We start from the raw sequence: 24,135 nt of genomic DNA on the forward strand, positions 1-24,135 counted from the left end.
TGTTTAGGCGACTCAAAACCAGTGCGAGTTGTGGGATGACTGTGGTCTTCCACTGTAGTAAAATGTCATAATATATGTATGGGAACAAAATGTTGCCAGGGAACGTTCCTTCAAAACATATTAGCAATGCAAATGACTTGCACATGACCATGAACACAAGCTTGCAATGCATTTACTCTAGATAAGAGGCTCCAACTGAACTGTGAAACTGTCATGGAAAGAAGAAAAATAACTGAGGCGCATTCAGACTTGCATTCACAAACTTTACTCTCACACTGCACACACCGTGTTTCACTACTGACCAATAAATATTGACTAGAGAGCAGTGCTTTATTGCATTAATTACGATCTATGATGAATTTGGCTTTGAGCAGAACGGTCTCCTGATAATATAAACTCCAACGAAAAGCAAGATGAACACCCAGTGTTCACAGATTAAGCCTAAGCAAATGATCATTGCAATGCACTAGAGAAATGGCTTTGCTTCTTAGCTCAGATGCATCAAACGTTGTGAAATTAGTATCAGCGTCTGCCTTAAATACCAAATTGCAAACAGTAAACAGTTGGTAGTTTTGCAGTCTATTGCTACAATGAGCAAAAAGCCATATAAATATTTTCTTTTTCAAGTTAATATAACCACATGAGAACAGAGCCTTTTAAAAAACACTGTATAATTCCAAAGCTTCCCGTGTACCACTGAGGAATCAGGTAATATTAAATCCTGAAATTTTATTGTTTAGAGCTATGCGGCTTTCATTTACAATGTGTGCATGAATATCTGAGCTACCATGCCTTGGAAAAGTATTCAGATTGCAGATAGATTGCAAGCAAGTAGACTTTATTTTTTTAATAATATTCGACTTTTGAAGTTGATCGTTAGCTCCAGGTCTTATTAAGAGGTGTCATAGCTAAGGGGGTGCACGCACCATTTTTCATTATTTTATTTTTGAATTTTTTTCTTTCATTTCACCATTTTGACTATTCTGTGTAGGGCCATCACAAAAAATCCCAATAAAAATCCATGTAAATTACAGGTTTTAATGCAACAAAATAGGAAAAACGCCAAGTGGGGTGAATACTTTTGCAAAGAACCGTAAGTTTTAGCACGAAGACTTTCAGGGTAGACACACTATCTTAAAGTGTTAAGCCTCATTCACATCCCTAACATCTCCCCACACACCGTCCTGCATTATTCTCCAGCCGTAGCAGAGGGGTTTAGACGAGATACGCTTGTGTACACTGTGACCTGATTGGAGCCAGTCAATTTGCTAGTTTATTAAATCCCTGCGGTGCCCTGGCATAATGATTATTCAGTGAATTTGTGTCGCACAGCCAGGCATCCTCTGCCACCAGCAGGGTCAGCGAAGGGTGCAGTCATTTGTTATCAGTATGCACATCCAACAGTCTGGTCATCAGCTGACATCAGAGACAAATGAGTTGAGTTGTGCACAGCCATTCATTTATTGATGACCTATTACTTTTTCAGAGCATGGGCAGAAATACATGATGCTCACTGCTGAATGTGAACCTGAGGTGTTGTTATGAGGATTCTGAGCTGTAACCGCATACTTGTAAACACCTACTGGGAATGCAGGTGGGAGTGCAGGCAATGATATTCAGTGTATTGCTCAAGGACACTTCAGCACAGCAGGTGCTTGTTTCCAATGTAGTCTACTACACTGCTTATTTTATTACAAGGCATGACACAAAACAGTATGATATATTACAGTGCAATGTGTTATGATACAATATGGTGGAAGAGATATGATGATGTAGCGTGGGACGTCAGTTGTGTATTTCTGTAGTCCAAAACACTGCAACAGAAGGTTAAAAAAAAGAAAGAAATCTTAGCTTTTATCCACTGACTTTCTTCTGAATTTTATACCCGCATTTACACTGCCTGTTCAAAGTGGGAGCAACGCGCCATTTTACCATTTCGCCATTCTGTTTAAAGTGTCCGATGGCAGGAAGTGGGGAAAGACTGGTCTTGCCTCTGAGCCGAGACAGGAGGTAGTAACAGCCCCAAAACGAGGTCTGCATGAAATGTGAAGTCGGAAACACGTCATCTTGGGCAGCAGGGGTGTGACGATTTGACGAGGTGTTGACGTGTTCAACCCACCCCAGGAGATTTAAAAAGCAGCTGTTAGCATAGCGGCTAACTCAATGAAGAAGAACGGCAGCTGTAAATGTCTGCAAATTGGGAAAATAATGACATTAAGAAGCTCTTTACCCTCCCAGCAGAGGACAAGATCAGCCGCCACATAACAGACTGTAAATGACTGTGACGTTTAATTCCATCGTCATTGTTTAAAAATAAACAAATGCTGATGCAATTACTATATGTATCACTACAGGCGGATGCTCATGTGAAACGTCATGCCCGTCATCCCTCTTTTGACTGCAGGATGCTGCGATGAAGATTGAATCTGTGTAAACATGCAGGGGCGGTACGAAGGGGATCTCTGTGTTAAAGCGGCTTATGATTGAGTGATTTCAAAACTCACACTTAACATGTACTTGGCTGGAAAACCATAATTTAGCTCAGATTTAGACTCTGAGGCTGAAGATCTGAGGTGGCTCTAAACGGTTAAGTGCTTTATTTAATGATAACAGCTGGTCGGTTATTTTAATGACAAACTGCAGGTAAGTCACACCTGACAACGTTTTGACATGATTGAGGACACCTAATCAAGTCAAGTTAGCATTAATTTAACCCTGCCGTTGAAAGCTTAACACTGTGGCTGCTTTATGCTTATGAGTAGCAGACTGAGAGGATGAGAAACACATAAACCAAGGCGCCATATTTAAAGTTGTGTTACGTTTAAAAACAAGTTTACCTAAGAAAAATCGCACAACTCCATTCACCAGCTGTTGGCCTTTTACACTTGAACACTATGGCTCCGACAACACCTAGATCAGGTCCCCAACCTGGCAACCCCGACCCCTACTAGAGGTTGCCAAAGCTTCACAGGGGTCACGAGGCCTTGAACATTTTAAGGAGTGTAAGAAAACGTTTTTGAAAAACACACAGTGGGTCTACATCTCAGCATTTCATTTATTTCTACACTACATGAAACTGTAATTTTGTAAGTTTAGAATATTATCAAAGATATAAACTTTTTTAAAACTCACAGGATAAGGGCAAAGTGAAGACCTGAAAACATTTTATTCACAAAGCCTTCAATCTCTCTCTGCACTTAAAACAGCCAAAGAGTTAACAGAATAATGGCCAAGCATCAGGAAGAAAACAATACTGAATTTGTCAAAAAAGGAGCCTACTATGTATGATTGTTTAAATAAATAAATAAATTATAATAATAGCAATACAGAGAATTATATAACATTTTATTAAAATCTATATATAAGGAAAACTCATTTGTGTTTTATTATTCACAGAAAATAATCTGCTCATGATTCATCCAAATCTCTCTTTTGTTAATTTCCTGCAGTTCGGCATTTGGGTTAATTTAACACGTTATCATATTATACAGTATGTACTGTACTGTTACTGCTATGAGATGAATATATTATGGAATCTATAAAATATGTCCCTTTGGTCAGGGGTGGCAGTTTACTTAATAATAGAAAAGGGGTCCCTTAAGTAAAACGTTGGGAACCACTGACCTAGAGCCTTGATAAAAAAATTTAAAAAGACTTGCTGACTTTATGACTCAAAGTCATGAAAAACGCAGCATATCATAAATATTTGCATTACAGCCCCAAATCTTTAATTTAGCAATCATATTACTACAACAAATCGTTCATTAAAAGTTCAAAAGTTTTTGCAGTTTTGTTATTGTTATTACAGAGCTTAGTGTTGAGAAGTGCTTCAGACGCACAGAAAATTGGTGTAAATTATCTCATTAAAAACAAAGCAGGCAGAAAATGCGCCCTGCCCAGGTAAAATGTTAACCTTTAGTCAGAGCGTGTAGGCAACACCAAGGTCCCGACATATGTGACTGCGGTCCATCATCTGAAGGGCATCATCCTTCCATGCATGCATAATGAGGTGAGCACTGTGTAAAAGGATAACAGACGTACTTGGACATGGCCGACATAATCAGATTGTCATTGCAGATGGATTAACGCCTCGCTATCGTGGCAAAAGGCTGAGAAAACACACAAAGCAATATAATGGAAACTGCTCTTTACAAATGTGTAACAGCCATCTCCTTTAGTAAAGCTTTTCAAGCCGCTGTCCGACATCTCTTGTGCTCACGCTGAATCTAAATGCTCAAAACCACTTAAGCAATATGTCCCAATGTTGTGAAGCACATTCTCTCTTGGACATGCTTTCCTTCCTACATGCTATACTGCATTTCCTATTCCTGGCGTGGCTTTTTCCTTCTCTTCCTTAACTAAGAAGGTTCGTCTGGTACCCATCTGATGTTTTCCATTACAGCAGCTCAGAGTCCTGAGGGAGCGACCAGAGTGTAGTAAACAACAGTCAGAGGCTCTAAGCTCACTCGGTGTACCGAGTTAAGCTGGCCCACAAGGCCCATGAATGAGTACAAGGGGATGCAAATCAGAATAAACAACTACTAAAACAATGCTAAAACTTTACATTGCACATAAACAATGTCACTTTCCCTTACACCAGCTGACAGTCTGCTCGATTAAATTCTCTGAAAGTCTCAGCAGATGTTGTGCAGGTAGACAAGGCTGTGTGGAGAGCTGAAAACACTGAAATACACAAGCATCTACTGTAGCAGCAGAAGTTAAGTGTATTTTTAGCCAACCTGTTGTCATGCAAAGAACAAGTTTAATGTATTCATGAGTAAAGGTCTGACGTCATTCATTCTGCCATCACGCTGGGTTTTCTCCCACATTGACTGAATTAAACTGTGACCATTAGCGCTGTCTCGGGAACAGCAAGCTCCTGAATGTCACCAGTTTGTTGACAATGAATTATTTGTGACATGTTTATGGAGAAATTTAATGGCTTGAAACCTGGATCATTTTCAGCTGAGTCGCAGGTGTGCACAACCTCCTAGATTCCCTTTCAGAATTGGAATAAGGAAACAAGTAGAGGTTTAGTTTCACCTGGAGACACTTCAACAAACCTTTGGCTATTGATATACAGTCTGTTCTCAATAAATAGATTTGTAGCATAAAAATACAGCTAAATTCAACATTCGAGGTTATAACTCAAATCTGTGCCTATACTACATACTGTTAAGTTTGTGAAAAATGCCCCTTTGATTTATTTAGAAATGATTTACGTTATGTCCTGTGTATTACGAAGATTTTTATTCCTAATCCCAATGCATACATTTTTAAAAAAATCTACTGTGAGAAGCAGACATTATGTCTGGTTTGGCCCAATAAAGGAGGTCATCACCTAACAAAATTATCTTAACAAGTAGTAAGTAGAACAGAAAAAAATAATAAATCTTAAAAAGCACTCAAAGCCAGCAGAATTATTAAATCATAAATGCCATCAATGGCTCTCCGCCTCTTGCCAACAGTCAGTGCTTTGTTCTTTTAGACATGAACTTCATCCTCTCCTAACCTCAGCCACGTTAAGGTCACGTGAAGAAAACAGAGACTACTCAGTCTCATACACGGTTGCAGGTAGCACAGCCTTGTAGATTCCTTTAAAGAATAGCAAAAAGGGAATGCTAGAGATACTTGTAGCCGTTGATATATGTTCTCAATAAATCGATTTGTCACATAAAAACTCAGCTAATTTCATAATTTGAGGTTATAACTCAAATCGGTGTCTGTACTACATACTGTTAGGTTTGTGAAAAACGTCCCTTTAATTTATTTAGAAGTGATTTATTTTGTTTTGTTTGGCTCTGTGTAGTCATCCTTGGGCTATCAATTCAAAGTCGCACCCAAAAACAACTGCACTGCCAAAGGATGCACTCTGTATTAAAATTAAGCTTGGAGCAATTTTTCTGACTTTACTTTGAGAGGCTACTTGTGGGTTTACTCAGAATCTGCAGCTTCCACCACATTTAAAACTGTACAGCTCCTGTGTCTAATGGAAAGTTTGCACAGCATGTATGCACGTGTAAATGTGCATAATTGTCACCTTTTCACACTCAGCTGTCAATCTAGAAAGCTCCTCTGTTTTGAAATATGGAGATGTATGCAGCAACTTCACCGGAAGTATTCTTGGCAAAGATCCTCTTGTGGTTAGAAATTGTTGTCTGGTGGTATTAAGTGTCAGAAAAGCAGCCAGTTGTAGCTTCGTTATCTTCAACTTCACGCATGTCAAGTCAAAGACGGATTTCGCTCTGCCCTGAAGGAGCAGACCTGCTGAAAGACCTGTATCCATCAGCGGCGTTACGGAGGTGTCGTGTTATCACCTGCCGAAATGCACCTCCTCTCCTTCCCCCAACGTATGCTAATTGCAGCAATGTGACAACACTTTTACTCCTGGTGGCATAAACAACTCGTGAACATTTTATGAGAAGCTATTTAAGGCATAAGAGCTTTTTCAACCCTTTGGAGCCAAGTAACCCGCTGTGCTTAAAACATTGATGACTTTCCTTCCACCTCAATGAGTCTGTTCCATAGTCCTTCCTCTGCAAAGCACAACTGGAAAAAAGAGCCATAGCATGTCTTATCTCCTCAGGTTTCCTCACACATTTTCATGGACAAAATCTCAAAACTTTTCTATGACTTTTCAAGGATCCATAATAAAATGTCTGTGTTGGCAAAGCATGCACTTGACTGCATTTGTGGCACTTGCCGGCCCAGTTACAATACGTTACATATACACACACACACACGCAGGAGAGTCTTGCAGCCCATAACAAATGCCGCCACACTGCATCACATAAACACGTGACCTGTCTGAACCCTTTGAAACCTGGACAGACATCGCTTTCTTGTGCTGCACTCAGACATCTTTTACCAATATTTAAACCTATTTAAATATGCAAGAAATACCCCGTATATTGCAAGAAATTGTCAAAAAACTATAGTTATAAAAATAATTAAAATTATACACCAAAAATTATGTCACAGAATGATTATTATTTTTAAGCTCTTTTCCTTGTATGTCTGTTTTTGTTTAGTTTTTTACTTTTCTTTTCTTTTTGTGTGTGCTAATTTTCAGGTTATGTCCGTGTACTTTTTTTAATTTCTTGATAATTTTTAAGTAATTTCTTCTTAAGTTGCTCATTGCTTTTTTCCCATGTTTTTGAGTCTTTTTGCTTGGGTTTAAAAGGGTTAAAGCTGACAGTTTGGCCATTCTCAGTCATGGAAAATGAGAATCATGCCAGTTTTCCATTTGCATCAAGCAGCAATTAAGTTGTTTGCGTTAATTTTCCTTACTTGACAATGCACGCCCTTTAATGCAATGATTGCACATCGCAGTACTGATGCTGAAATGATATATCATGCAGATCTGAGTCGCCACATATAAGAGCTACAGTATGTTGTGTCAACAGCTAACTTCAAGAAAATAAATTTGCAGTTATGTTACATTATGTCGAAGGTTAACTCCGGGAGATTACTGCAACAGTTAACTTTATTATACACAAAATTCCATGACTTACCTCCAAAAGTTTTTATTTATTTTCAACAAATTCCATAACTTTTCCAGGCCTGGAAAATGAGATTGTGAATTTCCAGGACTTTTCCAGGCTGTCCATGACAATGGGGAGCCTGCATATTAGTAAGTCTGTAATTTTTTTTTGGTCAATAATACAACTCACCATGATCTATACTGCAGCACAGCTGGACCGGACAGCGTTTTGCTTTTAATTTCCGTTTTCTCCTTCTTTCTTTTGCAATTTATGTTTCTTCTAATAAATTAAATTCAGTCCAACTGTACATGAACAGAGGACAAATCCTCGGTATCATTTATAAAAAGGCGGAAGCTGAGCACTGCAACCTGCCGATTTGAAACCTTGCCAGCTTTACTCTGCGTCTCTGCTCCCCAACTATAAAACTGCAACACTGACAGTGAAGAGAAAGACTTCGCATTCACATTTTAAAAAGCTGCCACAGTTAAAAAGTCTTAGGGTCAAAGCCACTATGTGCTGACAGGAGTAGCAGCAAAAAACACTCCAGTGTGTCTTGAATTATCACGTACGATGGAAAGGTGTAAGATAAAGAAATACAGCAAGGGGGAAATGTATTACATTTTTAAACAAGACAGGAACACTTTCGGTGCAGGTATAGGAGGCTGATATGGGATGGGGTGTGTTTACTACTGAACATCCATCTTGTAGCTCTCTGCAAATACAACTGACAGCACATGAATAGAGTGTGCTGGATGTTCACAAAATCTAACACAACAACCAAATCAAGTCCCTTCCAATTTATTCACAAAATACTGCTGACACATTCATCACAAACCACTTTGCAGAGTACACAGGGTGTACTGTAAATACAAATTAATACTATATAAATAAACTGCAGGTGGAATATTCTCCAGCTTGACAATGGTTCAGACAGATATTAACACACCATAGCTGTCCTATACAGAGCCTAATCAAAGTATTCACCCACCCACTATGGACTTTTTAAAATTTTATTTTATTGTTTTGCAAATTTGAAAGGCAATAAATTCACATAGCTCACTGATCCAAAAGAGAAGAAAGGCTCTTTAATGTGTTTGTGGAAACATGTCTTTAGAATAAAAACACCAAACACAAATTTCTGCCGGAAAAAATCCCTGTTATTTCTGTAAACACTTTGTTCAAGGACATAAATTACACCCATTCATCTCATGACTGATGCAGTTTAATGTTTATTTATTTAGTAATTTATTTATTTATACAATTTGCATTTGTGCTTCAAATGCACGGAAAATGTTGATCTCTAGAGATTGTGTGCATATTGTGTACTGTTTACTACTTTTTTATTTCGTCTAAGCCAAATGCATAGATTTTACTGAAAGAACTACTGTGAGAAGGTGAGATTCTGTCTGGTTTGGGCTACAAAAAGAGCTCACCACCTATTTAAATTATACTTAGCAAGTATTGAGCAGGGCAGAAAAACAGCTACACAACCAACATGCTAAAGGAAACAGTAATTGTTGGAGAAACATTATTCAATGTGAAAATATTTTAATGTCATCATGTATTGTAATGGTTACTGTATGAATTTACGATTCATCCATGGTCGTGGTTGAGGTGCTTTCAGAAGCCTCAGAGTCCTTCACTGTCTGCATGCAGGCATGTGAGGAGGGTGTCTGAGGGTTTAGATAATGTGAGATCAAGACCTTGTAGATGTTTAGACTCCAGCTGTGTGAGATGTGAAATTCACTTTATAAGCTGAACCGTTGTTTTGTTACTTTAAGTTTCTGATATGTCCTTCTCCATGTTCGTGTTGTACCAAGAGCTTCCTGGATCTGATTTGTGTTGTCATTAAACCTATATACTCACTTAAGATCAACTGTGGCTCATTAAGTTCATTTAATTATTGATCAAAATTAAGACTGAACACGTTTTTCCAAATCAATAATACACCTCAAAGCCAACAGAATTATTAAATCACAAATGCTCTCTGCCTCATGCCAACAGTCAATACTTCCTTTAGGGGTTCGTCCCCTGAACTTTCCCATCTTAACATCAAGTGATGACAATAGAGACAACTCCAAGACAAGTGGGACAACTTCTTTTAGCTTCAATTTGATGATAAAGACCAAAATCGATTATTAAAAGCTCAAAAAACAAGGTGGTGAGTGGACCTTACACCAAGTTAAAATGATATTTCTTCTGTTTTGCTTTTGTTTGTTGCCTTAAGTTTACTTAACCTGGATCAGACCAAAAAAGCAATAAGAAACAGGTCATAAAAATCATTTTTAAGGGCACCTGGTTGGCAAAATACCCTTTTTTTAACTTTTATCTCACTTTTTCCTCTTTTTGTTAGCAGAGTAAAGAAGAAGACACTCAGGTAAAGTGAGCAGGTTTCTCATTTTCAGGCGACACTGACCATCACTTTCACAGGGTTGAAGTGACCTGTGAAAGTCGTCAACAGTAAATGACATTAGCTACAGTTAATTAGCGTTGTTTTCATGAGTAACTTGACCAAGGGCATGAAATGAAACTTGTTCCTGTTGTCTGTGAAATGTGCTCTCAGAAAGTCAGAGTCTGTACCCGGCCAAAGATCAGTTGTTACAGAAAAACATCTCTCTGTAACGCTCTGCAATCATGAGTTAATTGTGTTTTTCCAGCAAGACAGCTAATTATTCTTCTCTAGCAAAATTATGAACTCATCGCATACCGGCAATTTTAGGAGCCGGGACCTTCCAATGAAACTGTTATCCTTTTAAGATTGTAAGCTTAATGACTTAAAAGTTCATCTCAAGTATTCAAAGCAAACTGCTTTTGAAAAATAAAGTGTGTGAAGTGCAGAGATAACACCTTTCCCTTCGAAGCTTCAAATATATTTCATCAACATTTTTTATCTTACGGGGCTCGAGGCCTGTCATGATAATTACATCATCAATTTACTGAAAAATATAAGGGTATAATCTCATTTTGCTGACTTTGATATTGCCTGTTGTGTTTACATGCCGGTTTAAAGAAGTGTCCCCAACATTTAAGCCAACATGCTGCCAGAATGAACAACAGGTCTTTCCTGACCATCATAAGACCTGAACGCAATGATTCTCCTTTTTTCCCTCTTTGCTCCTGCCTACAACTGCAAATCTAAAGAAAAGTACTTCATGGACGAAAGAGTGTAGCTTACTGATAGCCTGCAGCTGCACCTATGTTGTAGTAGAGGCCCAATCCTGACAGTTTTCAGCTTACCAACCTCTGGCAACAAACAAGATAGCCAGCTATTTGTAGTTTTACCCTCCAACAATTTCATCCTCATTCAGAAAACCCGTCTAACTCCCCAGCCGTCCATAGACTGGAGGCGACTGGAGCACACTGGCCGGACTAGGAGGTATAACTGAGGTGTTCCTGGAGCTTTGCTAAGCTTGTCTATTAGTCACAGGAGGCATCATTTGACATAATATAGTAAACAAGTTAAAGACGCTAACGACGGATCACAAATGTACAACATTTTTTGCAGATACCAGAATTTAAACAAAAGCCAGAGACGGTATCGTATTAACGTGCTATGAGCTGTTAATTCACCTTTTCTAAACAGGTCTCTCCTCCTATGTGACGTTACCTGCAGCTTCCAAAGAGTAGCATGAAAGTCAAGAGTTCTCACTTTGCAGCAAAATCTGGGGTCCAAAACATCCCAAGAAGTACACTGCAAATCATGCTGTGCAGTGTAAAAAAAGAAGACTGCTAGACTTGAAGTAATCTCAATCAACTGAGGCTCTCCAACTGATGATTCAAATCTTTCAGCTAATGTATTATTTATTCTTTTTGCAATACCTCACTAAAGTTTATATAACTTTATATAACGCTAAAATAGATGTTATGTTAAAAACCCAGCCATGTCAAAGTCATTATGACAAAAAAATCAATTCAATTCAATTGCAGTAACAAGAGTAAAAGAAATATGTTACTTCCACCCTCTTACAGTACGTGTGTGTGCGCTGGTTTTCGGCTGAGTGCATGTGCTAGAGAGTGGATATGAGAGCACCTGGCAGCCACTTGGCAACTTTCCGTCCCATTTCATTCCCTCGCCTAATGACTGAATGTGGGCTCGGCTCCTCTCTCATTCTGTCCACATCAGGATGCAGCACTGAGAGCGTTTCCACCAACAACCCCATTTATCAGAAATTGCCGACTAATTGTAAACACCCCACGCTACTCCCATTACTATTTCACATTACAGTGAGCTGTCTGGTTGGTGGGCAAACAGCAGAAAGCCAGGTAGTTTCCCTCTCCCATATCTGAGGTTGTAGGTCTGCTTCCTCTTATGTGGTAATGATTTTAAGATGATTGTGTGAGTGTGTGGTACTGCATATTTTTTAAGGATCAAATATTAGGATAGAAAGATGAGGAAAAGTTAAGACTTTAAAGAATAGTTTAAGGATTTTCTTTAGGTTAGCGCCGCGGATTAAGAAAATGTCAATCTCCATAAACAGGTATTTGCATATGTTTGCAGAATCTGTAGGCATTTGGTACAGGACTTAATATTTGAAGTGCTCTGGTTTCTGGTTGCAGTCCAGGTATCATAGACTGTAAAAATATTTGACATTATTACTGTAATCTCACCTATTGGTTTGTAGACAACTGTTTTGAAGCATCAAGGTCGGCATTTTGGCCGTCGCCATCTTAGTTTATCTGAGCCAAAAGTGTACACATTTGGGCTAGAGGCCGGCGCTTTAGAGGAGTGAGGGATGGATCTGAAAGAAGCTGAGGACAAAGCTTCAAAGTGTCCCCATCCTTAGATATGTGTAACTGTAAGCCTTTATAAAATGTAAACGGGTTGGTTATATAGAAATTCACTCCTGTGCAGTTAACATGAATACTGAAATCAGCTGTAGAGACCTAAACATTTTTTGACCAGGCTGTAAACATGTTTGTTTCTATGTCGCATGTCTCTATATGCACTGGATCTCCCGAAATATTGACCTTTTATCGTTGTCGGATGATAACTAAAGGATTCAGAAACTGAGAAAATATAGGCCAGGTTTACATCTGAAATCACAATTAAGGCATGATATACTGTTGGGTATGCCTCTCCTTGCCTTTCTCCACAAATTAACTTACATTTGGTGTCAGTTTAATATACAGTAGGTTTACAGCAAGGATGTATTGAGGACCAGATTTATGATTACATATATTTAGGGAAGAAACAGACAGCTATGTGCTAGAGCGAGTAAATACAAGCTGACTTTCCTCAAAGGAAACACAATTAATTGATTTGGTTGAAATTTCATCTGCCAGCTCATAGTAATTGTAACATTCAGTGCTAAATGCTTTCGTCCAAAGCATTCAGAGCTCCCTCCAGGTTCAAAGAAATGCTGCAGTCTGTGTGATTTGAGAGTATGAAGGTTAGCAAATAAGCTAAACATAATTAGCATAATGGGAAAGCTGCTTCTTTCCCTGTAGCAAAACCTTTCTATGACTTCTATGGACACTATTTGACCACACAAGTGAAGAGGAGCGCTTAGAAAACAAATTGAAATTAGCGCAACCCTAGATGAATTCATGCCTACGGTGTAAGTCCTGCTGTGCTTTTTGTAAGTGGTACTTCTAAACAACCAATAATTTAGAATATAACATCAAGGCTTGTTCATAAAGACATCTTTTTTGTGTCAATTGGAGTACTAGTCATTTTTTTTCCTAAACGGATGGATATTTTATGTTGTAATGAAACTCGTATGGTTCTTTGTATCTGCCTCAAAAAAAAGCTAAAGAGGGGGATCAAGGCTTTTGTTATATAGCCTTTGGAGGGTTATACCATTTAAACTCAATGGGGGCCTTTTTCAAAGGGCAAAAATAGAAAAGAAAATCCAGAGTCACCAAAAAATAGGACATGAACTGAATAGTGAAGAGATTAAAGCACACAATGCTCCTGTCAGACAAAAAACAACAGCAGAAGATTTTTTTGCCATGATGAAACACATAAAAGAACATCTATGATTTCAGCTCAAGAACCAACAGAAGAAAACAAAAATTGCGGTTGTGTTTTTTCCCCCAAAGTGCGGCGATAAGCTAAACCCCTGCTGAGAACACGACCATACAACAAGACGAGAGTCTACTGTCAGTCAAATCGACTTTTTATATCTTTCCACATGCAAACAGTGATAGTAACACAGAAACAAAAAAGGAAGCTTTGAAACATAATCTGGAAACTGAATGTGTTAGAGACACCAAGGCCTTCACTGCGTTCTGTTATGTGGTCTATTCATGCTTCCTAAATTTATCCCAAACACCGTCTTAGATATTAAGGCTGTTTTCACTGCTGTGAGGCGATTAATGTCAAGCTCCCAAGAGAAGCTGTATAAAGACTTTTTTCATCTATTGGAAGCTGCAGAACTTTCATTTTGGACTTATTGTACAATAGGATAAAATAAAACAGCATAAAGCTGTATGTGAATGCGTTGGGTGTATCTCTTCCGGAGGTATTTCATGTTTGGACACTGATGTGGTCCTGCCATTCAGATAAAAAGGTGCATTAAAGTTAATCTTGGCTGAGAGCAGGAACCGTCCTTCAACATAATGTTCCTTCCTATGATTACTGTGTTGACCTTCAGATGGAAAAAAGCACTGCTATTGCCAAGCCTTCATCATTATCCACTGTAAGTACCACAGGTTCTTGCAGATCACTTAGAATTATTGATGAATCTCAATTAGATTCGTCTCACTCCATTTAATTCTACATATTCAGGATATGGTTTGCCAAAAATTATGGGTATCAACATCCTGGGAGTCATTTATACGCTCAAGATGAGTGTTGCTGGTAATATTGTTGATCTTGCTAAGTGTGCAGCGCGTTATGCTTCCTTTGGCAGTACTGATGATCGCCATGACACCTATCACTCTCTGTTTTACCCTTGTGCGTGTTATTATTTTCAAATAAGCAGTTTAACGTTCTTTGCAAGTTCGTTAGGCAGTTCAAAGAGCTGAAAATAAATTGCATGCCATAACTGTATACTACGGTAAGGCTCATAAATGCTATTATTATGGCCAAGGACAGTCAATCAGTCAATGTTTACGAGCATTCATAATTCTTGCGCAATGACAGGAGCCAGACGACTATGATTTGAACCTTTTGTGCAATCAGGATTCGAAATCTGTGGAGTAAAAATCGACTGAATAAAAATAAATTATGGTAACTCAAAAAGCACCCCGAGTGTTTTGTTCCTGTAGATAACAGTGAATTTTTCCCCATCAGAACTGATAACAGGACTGGGGTCTGCAGCTCATTTGGTTTTCAAAGAAATCCAAACAAGGCCACAAAATCAGTCTTCCATTAATTTTCAGCAGAGCGGTTCCAAGCTACTCAAGTGGATGCACTCTTCCGTAGCTGAAAAAGATTTGTTGACTTTAAACCAAAGAGCTAAGGCAGTCAAACAGCTAACTTGCCGTTAAAAATGTGTATCCAGGGATGAGAGCCGCAGAGCTATCCAATTTAACTGGCATTTAAAGAAAGACTATTTGAACAATAATTTCTCAAAGACAGCAGCTCATTAAAAGTCTGTGCCCAAGCAGGAAACATTTGAGTGAGTACTAAATTATGGTTCACAGGATTCAGAGTCCTGCTGGTTTACATCCAATTAAGAACAGACTCACACCTTAGACACCAGGTGAGTGCAGTTAACAAGCAGGTACTATGGAAAGCTACTGTAGGCTTCATCACATTGTTCAAAAATCAAGCAAATCCAGCAGTCAGACTGACAGGTTTTGGGTACACTCTTTCAAGTTTTATACACAAAACCCAGTTAAATCATTATGTAGAGTAAAATTGGGACAGTTAATATATTAAATAACTATTATAATAGTTGTAACAATTAATGTGTGTAGTTACGGGTCTTTTAGACAATTCAAAATATCCACAGTAAGAGAGGTTTATTGCTCTTTATCATAGTGAATTTAATAAAGGGTCAGTTTGTCAAAATCTAAAAATAAATAAATAAATAAATGAATTAATTTTTTTTAAGTTTATGTTAAAAGTTTTGTCATACTCAGAAGATGATTACTTTCAGTAGAGAATTGGAGCAGGATCAAATCTGATGTCATGATAAACATTTTGTGAGTGTGTTTTTGACATAGCTGTTCGATCATTTTGCTATCAGATAACTTAAAAGCTATATCCAAGGAATTTGGACAGTCATCCACAAAAAATAGATACGAGCAACAACTTAAAACTGAGCGTGAAGACCTGCAGTGCGAACGCAGCCTAATGCTCTTTGAAGCGCATGTGACCATGAAAGGTATAGCCGGTTTTCTCCCCGGGGGAGGTGACGGAGTTGTGCTGTACAGTATTTAGGACAGACACAACTGTCCTCTAATGGCTTAGTGGGTCAAGGAGCACAAGTGGCCTGTAAAGCCAGCCAGGAAAGTCCTGTGGGAATTCAAAAGGAAAATCCTATAGGCCCTTTTTTTTAAACTCGGCAACTCATCTAAGCCTGTCAGTAGTGCTCATGAGCAGATGGTGCAGTAAAGTCCCACAGCCTCTCCTTAAAAGAAACTGCTCTCCCTGCGCAGAGAAAAGACAGCACACTCTGTGAAACTACAGTTACTTGATTAAGACTTACTCTATGAAAGCTATTGCAAATTAAATTGTTGCAAAACAGTGAAAGGCTAGATGGAACAACAGGGAGTCCTCCAATAATTCCGTCTGATAAAACTGCAGCACCACGCAGCATTCACCGCTCTTCTGTACATCTGTGACGAGTTATTGAAAGTGTAACCCGGGCCCAGGGGGTGGTGTGTAATTTTAGAATTAATATACAATTTAGAGCTTGGTGTTTGCAGTCTCTGAATTATTCAAATGTGCTTCTGCTATGGGCTCGGGTCTGGTGGGGGTAAGGCAGCTGTTATGCATACAAATTAATATATTATGTCAGTATATGAAAGAATTGGAGACGACATAGATTAGGGAGACATAAACATTGGTGCCAGGCAACAAAACAAGAATTTTGTTCTCGCGCAGAGTTCAAACCTGAAAGACTGCACTAATACTAATGGGGATCACCTAGGATGTTTGTTTGTTATTTAAAAATTATATTGCAGTCTATCTGTGGGGAAATCTTTCTTCAGTGGCCACATTAACATGTATGGAGCCTACGCTGGTTACTCAATGAATCTCAACATGTCGACACGCCGTCCAGTTATGAGAAATATGATTAAAATGCTGGATTTGCCCAATATTAAACAAAATCCAGCTCACAAAGAATTACAGGTGTATTTGAAATATCAAGAACAGCACAAAAACATCCTGAACAAGCATCAAAGTACATTACGCAAGTATGTTATCAGCAGATTAACTAAATGGGCCACAGTGCACTGAGTGCACTCTACCTGGTAGCGTGGTGTGTCCACCAAAGCATTTTTATTTCCTGTGAAAGGGCTTGACATTAGCATTTGCCCAGGGCATGTAAACTCCGTGTTCAGGCAAGTAAAGTACCTGCAGTGAAAAAAAAAGTTATAATATTATTTAAAAATAAACTGCGTCGTCTCACATTTTGCCACCTGAACTGAGTGCAGCAGTCCGACACAGTACCCCTTTTCATAATAAGCACCACTAAGCTTTGAACAGGACTGATGAAAAAATATGACATATTGGACACTATAAAAGTTAAATCTGGGGTTGACAATGTCATATCTCACATTGCGTTACTGAAGTTAAATATCTCAGCCCAGACACTAATTTTAACCATCCTGCTGCTCCAACACAGACTCTGGTGTGATTGTGTCCCTCTTAGAGGCTTTGTACTGGGTCTTTCTGGAGACTGAGTAAAAAAAAGCCATAATGATAAATTAAAAATTACCGTTGAAAAATGTTTAACTTTAGGCAAAATGCTGCACTTGTCACCTACCGTCCAATCACAGGAGAGAGGGAAATATAGCGAGTGCCAAACAACAACTGACGTTTTTCAGCTGGGAAAAGAAATGCTTAGATGGACACAGCGGGGCTTCATTAGAGTAACACCAGCGATTGTCAGATCAATGAGAATTTGGATGGACAAGCGCATCACAACCAACCAACTAGAAGTTTACAGTGCTAATTTCAACAAACATCCAGAGTGTTCATATGTGTCGACAACAGGTTAATAAAAAAAAAGTTCAAGGCAGAATAGAGGGATCAGAAGAGAAGAGTTTGGCTAACAGTAAACAGCTAAGAAGATGGCAGCTAAATCCAAAAGTGTTTTTAGACTGGTTAAAAAGTCTCCTGCCTAGTGTGAAACATATGAAAACTTGGGACAATTTTACCTTCAAAACCACAAAAGTCAAATGACCTGAACAAAAGTTTTTAAAAAGCTGTAGCATCAAATCAATGTAAACAATAGCAGTGACACACTTGAGAGATATTTATGAAACAGAGAGCTGGTTCTATTCAAGACTTTCTAATAAAAAATTTTAGGGCTACCTCTTTAAAGTGGGAGATCCGAATCATAAGACGTAGACCCCTCAGTGGACTGAGATTGCTTTAAGCCGAGCTGTCGCTGTTTTTTTTGTTTGTTTGTTTTTTGCTAGTCATGCGCTGTGTAGTGTACTTCTGGGGACATTTTGGTTTCCTGATTTTACTGTGAAGTGAGCGCTCTTGACTTTCACTCTACTCACTGTAGCGCCTGTATCAGTGTGGGGCAAATATTTGGCTCAGAGGGAGAGAGAGACTGCTCTTTTGCTCAGACGTGGTGAGATTACAGCTCACAGCAAGTTAATATGCTGCAGTCTGTGGCTTTTGTTTGATATCTTGTTGCTGAAAAAAATGTTGTGGCACATTTAAGACCCATTAGCATCATTAGCTTGTACACTATATTACATGAATGTCTCTGTTACACTGAACATCCCACTGAGCCCTTTACAAACGTTAAAACTTTATGTGGAAAACAAGGAAAACATTAATATTCGTACTGAACAGCCAAATCCGATTCGAATGACATAATTCTGAGTCGGGTACAGCCCTAACTATTTTGTTGCTCTCACTGCCGAGTAAAGAAAATTTTATACAAGTTCAAGCTGCAATCGAAAACAACATTATTACAACAGAGATGGAGGATCAGTGTCATGTTTATGCCACTGTTTCCCCTCACTGTTGTTAGTATGCACTGAAAATGTCACTGGCCATCCAGCCACAGTAATGGGAACACAAATAGGTTATGTATTAAAGTGATGAAGTTAGATTGCTCTGGCACCGTCCACTGGACAGGTGTGACCCGACAATCCTGATCAGTCTCTTGCCAAAGCAGATTATGGAGAACATTTCCAGATACAGTGTGCCAGTTTCAAGTGTTTCACCACCCCACATCATACCTGGCAAGATTATTCTAACAATTAGTCATTAATCATGAATTTGGGCTTTAAATTTACACTGGCTTCCACATTTTTGTCAAGACTCATATACTGTTGAAATAATTGAAGAAATTGAAATAATTATTTTGGTTTCAGTCATCCCTAATTACAAGGAACCTAAATTTAAAATATCTCTTCTGCATTTCTACTTATTTTCTTTTTTATTTTCTTTTATTTATTTATTTAACTCCCCCCACCCCTTTCCTACCTATTTATTTGTTCATTCTATTTTATTTTATTTTCTATTTATTTTTAATGTTTTTCCATGATTATAGGGCCGTCATATTGAAGTGTATTTCGTTTTTTTACATTCATATAAAAATTACAAAAAAAATCTCTTCATTAATAAAATAAAAAGTATTAAAAACAGTATAACATAAACAAATTTGTCATTGGATTAAAAAACGAGTTTGCTACACTGAACATGTTGATGTTTGCACACACGTCATCCTTCATAACAATGTTGCCTCTGCTGACACATTTTTTACATGTAATGAGGAAGGTAAGATTATCTCAAAAAGTTCCATCAGTCATTTCATATGGCCAAATCAGTCTATTTATTCCGTAAAATTGCATTTCACCAGCAGCCCAAGGTCTTGCTGCAGCCTGCATAACAAGCTCGGTTAGTGTGGCACACGCTCGTTCTGGGACTCCAATTACAGAGCATCCTGAAAACCGGCTGGCATTTGTCTGTCTTTGTCTCTTCTGTGCTGACATTCAGTTAGAGTTTATAGGGCGCTGCATTCCCCCGATCTATAATTATTTTTTTGTTTTCACATACACTCTAAATGTAGGAATATAATATCCATCCATCCATTTTCTAAACTGCTCATCCTGTTCAGGGTTACAGCACACGAGGGGAAATATTCGGTTGGGCTATACTCTGGACAGACTGACAGTCTAACGCGTGGCAAAGCAATATTACAGTCTCAGACAATTGAACACATTCGAGCCAGTATGTATGTATGAGTGCAGAACAAGACCTGGAGGACATTCACCACTATAATAAAACTATCTGGCTATCAACTGGTTGTGTTTTAAAGGGAGAAAAATATGTTAAAAGTCTTAAAGACAGGCAAATGTTTTAAACAGATATGTGACTTAATGGTATTGCTTTAGGTCAGTAGTTCCCAACTGGCAGTGGGTCCCAGCCAAAAAGTGGGTTGCAGGTCCATTCTAGATGACCCTCAAGTGACCCGCAACCATGTCAAGGTTGTGAAAAACAAACTTTATTTTGTAGTACAGTGAATTTGCAGCACAGAGTTTTTACTTTGAGGAGCAGTTTCCTGCTGTAGAGTGAGATTTTTTTGTTTTTTGTAATTGAGAGCAGTAGCTATTTTACTTTCCTGTTCTTGGTGTTATGTGGGATTTATTATTATTATTTTTATGTTTTTGGTGGGCCTGCCAGTTTAGAGGGCATATTTTCTTTAAAGAATCATCGAAATTGTAAAAGAAAAATGCTAAAAAATTATTAGGACTAGAAAAATATTTTTTTAAAAATCACACAATAATTGCAGAAAAATTCGTTGCCAAAAATGATTAATAAAACAAATCGCCAAAAATTTTTAAGTAGGAAAAAAAATTGCCCAATTTGTTTAAAGAAACCATGCCTTCCAAACCTACAGAGGTCCACAATGTCCTCAAACCTTAAAAACACCCCTGATTTTAACTAACTGCACTTTATTCTTGCAATATGTTCTGTTTTAAGCCCCCATGTTATTTACATTTTATCAAATCAAATTAATGTGTGGTAATTTTTTTTTTCATGTGTGGACATTGAACTAATGACTAAGAAGAAATCTGGACCCAGTGGCTGGACCAGTAGAGAGCCACTGCTTTAAGTTATGTACATAGGAAGCCTGAACAGTATAATAAATGTATTCTGCAAGAGTTTCAAAACTTAGATTGAATCTGCACCTTTTCTCCACCGGGAATTCTTTTGCACCTTTGTGTAAATATTGACTGGATCATAGCAGTCAGCTCAGCTGCTTCTGTGTCTCCTCACATTTTGGCTTGCTAGATGTCCATTCCAAATGTAGATGGTGACGTAGCTTGTAAAATTGAAGCTTTAACGCTAAATTGACCTCAGTTGTGTAATAATGAGAAACCTCCAATGTACGGGGTGATACTTGAATTATTTATGATTTTCTCTACAGTTCGCTTGCCTTCTCGTTATCAGGGCTGGAAATGAGTTTGCTGAAAACTGGCCAAAGTGAGATCTCCCCTCTCGGCTTACAGAACATGGCGCATTAAAGTGAATCACAGCAGACAGCTGGGGCCGCCCTTTATGGTAATGCACCCTCTACAATTACTGCTTCGACCTTCCCTGCTGAAGAAAAATGGGGAGACGTCCATTTAGCGGCCCTTTCAAACACTTAGTGGCAGACACGTTGGGCAGCAGGATCACCTTTTGCCTGACATTGACTCTTGTTTAGAGGAGACAAAGAAGACATTAGAAAGGTGACAGGTTGACAGATGAGATGCATCTGTCAAACAGCAAGAGGGCCGCAGCGCATTAATGCACCCAGACCGCCCTGTGCTGCACTGCTAGATGAACCCGGTTGGGGATAATGATGCCAACTACAGCTGCAACTAATGGTTATGTCCATTAAAGTTCAAAGTATTTATTGATTATTTTTTAAAGTAAACAACCGTTTATAAAATGACAAATGGTGACACTGCTCATCACAATTTTCTAGTGTCCAAGACATTTTGAAAATTCTTGATTCATTAAACCAACAGTAAAACTCACAGATATTCAACTGTATAATGAAAGCCGCATCCACTTGGCGAAATCCAGTGGATTTGAGCTGGGAGAAGTAGTTACATGAATAATATTCTGAAGAAGCTGCTTGGAGCTGGGACAACTAGGCACGGGTAAGATGGAACAAAGTTCATTTCTACAAACTACTCACATTGTTATGATAAAAAGCTGGTTGAAGTCAGCAAAGTATCCCTTTAAGGCACTGTTGTCTTTCCATAAAAAAGGTCATCAAACCAGGCTGCAAGTACAATATGAAATCATAGTGGAGCAATAACTATCTACTACTGATGCTGATGTATATATATTTACAAGATTACAAGATGTTTCAAAGTACAAAACCTTCATTCAAATCTATTTTTTTAAAGACTTTAAGCTCTAGCCCATTTTACACTGCCTGTTCAGGCCGGGAATATCGCGCCATCATGCCGTTCTGTATTTAACGTACGACTGTGAATAGGCGGACAGGGTGGACTCACTTTCGATACGCCACAGGGTGCAGTAACACTAGGTTCATATTGAACACAGAACGGCTGCGAATTTCCCAAATGTCATGATTTTCCATGGAGCATCGGCTGCTTGCTTTTGGCGCCCATGTTGAGCAATTAGACCATTCACACCGGACACGCCGTAGCCCCAAGCTGCATGGAAGGCTCACAAATCGCAGCAATAATTTCATCTTCCTGTTTTTTCAGCGAGTCATGAGCGAATGTGGCAGGAAAACACACTAAATACTCTGTTATGAATAATATAAATGCTAAATTAGATATAATATAAATTATCTGATTATGATAAATATCCAGTACTTCCAAGATTATTGTCAGGCTACTAAACAGAGAGGGACAGAGAGGAGCAGACACACATAGACACACAACGAGAGACACACAAGCAGACAGGGACAGAGCTCTCAATGTATTCTCAATGTGATGTGAAAGGAGCTGACCCATGCAGAGAAATGTGCTCCTGGTGTTAATAGCCAGGCGACTGCTGGAGGGCAGCTGCACAACAATTAACATATTGCGTCAGTATAATCATCACAGTCAGGGAGGACGGGATCATTGGCAGGTTGGGTGTGACGTTATAACAGCATGTTATGCATGCAACCGACAACAGGAGATTTAAAAAGTAACCATTAGCATTTAGCAGATGGTAACGATTGTTATTGCCATGTTATTCTATTGTTATTGTTTATTTAGCGCTGCCAACATGTATGTTTTATGTCACATTAGAGGTCACCGCTGCTGTGTTACACATTATGCCTGTCAAGCCTCTTTCGATTGTAGGATGCCAGAATGCAGCCTATAATAACAAATTGGAGCGGAGAGATGCCGCCATCGTTTGGTTCTGTGTAAAAATGCAAAGGAGGCATGAAGAAGGGATTTCATAGCAGCTCTATGGTGCAATTTCTGTGTAATGCACTGAAGTATACTGCAAAAAACTTCTCTTAACATCAACTCAAACATATTTCATGCAGCTACACAGCTGCTTAACTGATGCAAAACATGCTGCAGCAGGAGGGTAGATATAGAGTATATCCCTCAGAGCTTCATTTAAAAACCAATGTTGAGGTCTGATCTCTCCCCCACTCTCTCTCTTTGACCATTACCCATACTGAAGCTGAAGAGATGATAAAGCATTGATGTGGTGGTGTTAGGCGGCTTGAACCTCAACTATGTCTTCCAATATCTGTCAAAGCTTTGTTATGACTCATACATGTTACAATAAAACACACTACTTGGTCATTAAACAGTGTGTATCTCTACAAACTTTCATTTGTCCCCATAAGTCAGTGTCCAGTGAATTCCACAGTGGGAGACTTGCTTTTTGCCTTTTGCATCTGCAGTTTTTAAGTACCTGGGTAAATGGAAACCAGAAGAGATCACCACAGCAACTGTTGGCACCAGAGCGTGGTTGGTTGGTTGACTGTGTTTAAAAATGGGATTATCTGGTGAGATTCTCATGTCGAGCCAAACAAACAGTTGAAAGAGGAGGAGATGAAGTGCTGTGATTCTAATGGGTTTCCTAGAGTGGAGGTTTTTTTTTTAAAAAAAGGTGCTGCTCTCTGTATCTGGTGTTTTCTCTTGTTTTCTATTTAAAAACATAATTTCTTCACACCACTGATAGTCTAAAAGATCCTACAGTGGCAGTGCTCAAGCCATGCTGTGGCTCTCAACAGACAGCAACCTTACACTAAACCTGCATGATGTACATCAGTGGTTGTGTAAATTGCATTTCATAGGAGAGGAAGAGAGAGGAGGGAATGAGAAATGGTAACTCACCCTTTATCCTCAAGCTCTCAGGGATCCCATCCTGCAGAAACAACAGAAAAAAAAGAGATTATGATTATAACAAACCACAAGATCGTCAACATGTTTCCATTTAGTTGAGTGAGTGACATCCATTGGGCTTGTACGGTAGAAATTGTTTTCTATAGACCACTTATTACTTTAGCCAATTCACTCTCTTTGCAAACGGCTCAGTGCTCAACTGAGATTGTATGCCAGTGCAGCCATGACGTTAAGGTCCAAG

At 38.7% G+C, this 24,135-nt stretch overlaps 1 protein-coding gene across 1 annotated transcript in view; it reads right to left on the bottom strand.

Annotated features, from left to right (window-relative positions):
* Positions 1 to 24,135, bottom strand: part of fstl5 (follistatin-like 5) — a 276,477-nt gene that overhangs the window by 208,157 nt on the left and 44,185 nt on the right. Inside the window, exon 3 of the mRNA XM_042492899.1 lies at positions 23,886 to 23,916. Within this exon, the coding sequence (XP_042348833.1) occupies positions 23,886 to 23,916 (31 nt within the window). The remainder of the gene's footprint in view (positions 1 to 23,885; positions 23,917 to 24,135) is intronic.

The sequence above is a fragment of the Plectropomus leopardus genome, chromosome 9 (genome assembly GCF_008729295.1).
Source record: "Plectropomus leopardus isolate mb chromosome 9, YSFRI_Pleo_2.0, whole genome shotgun sequence".
In the NCBI taxonomy this organism is placed as follows: domain Eukaryota; kingdom Metazoa; phylum Chordata; class Actinopteri; order Perciformes; family Serranidae; genus Plectropomus; species Plectropomus leopardus.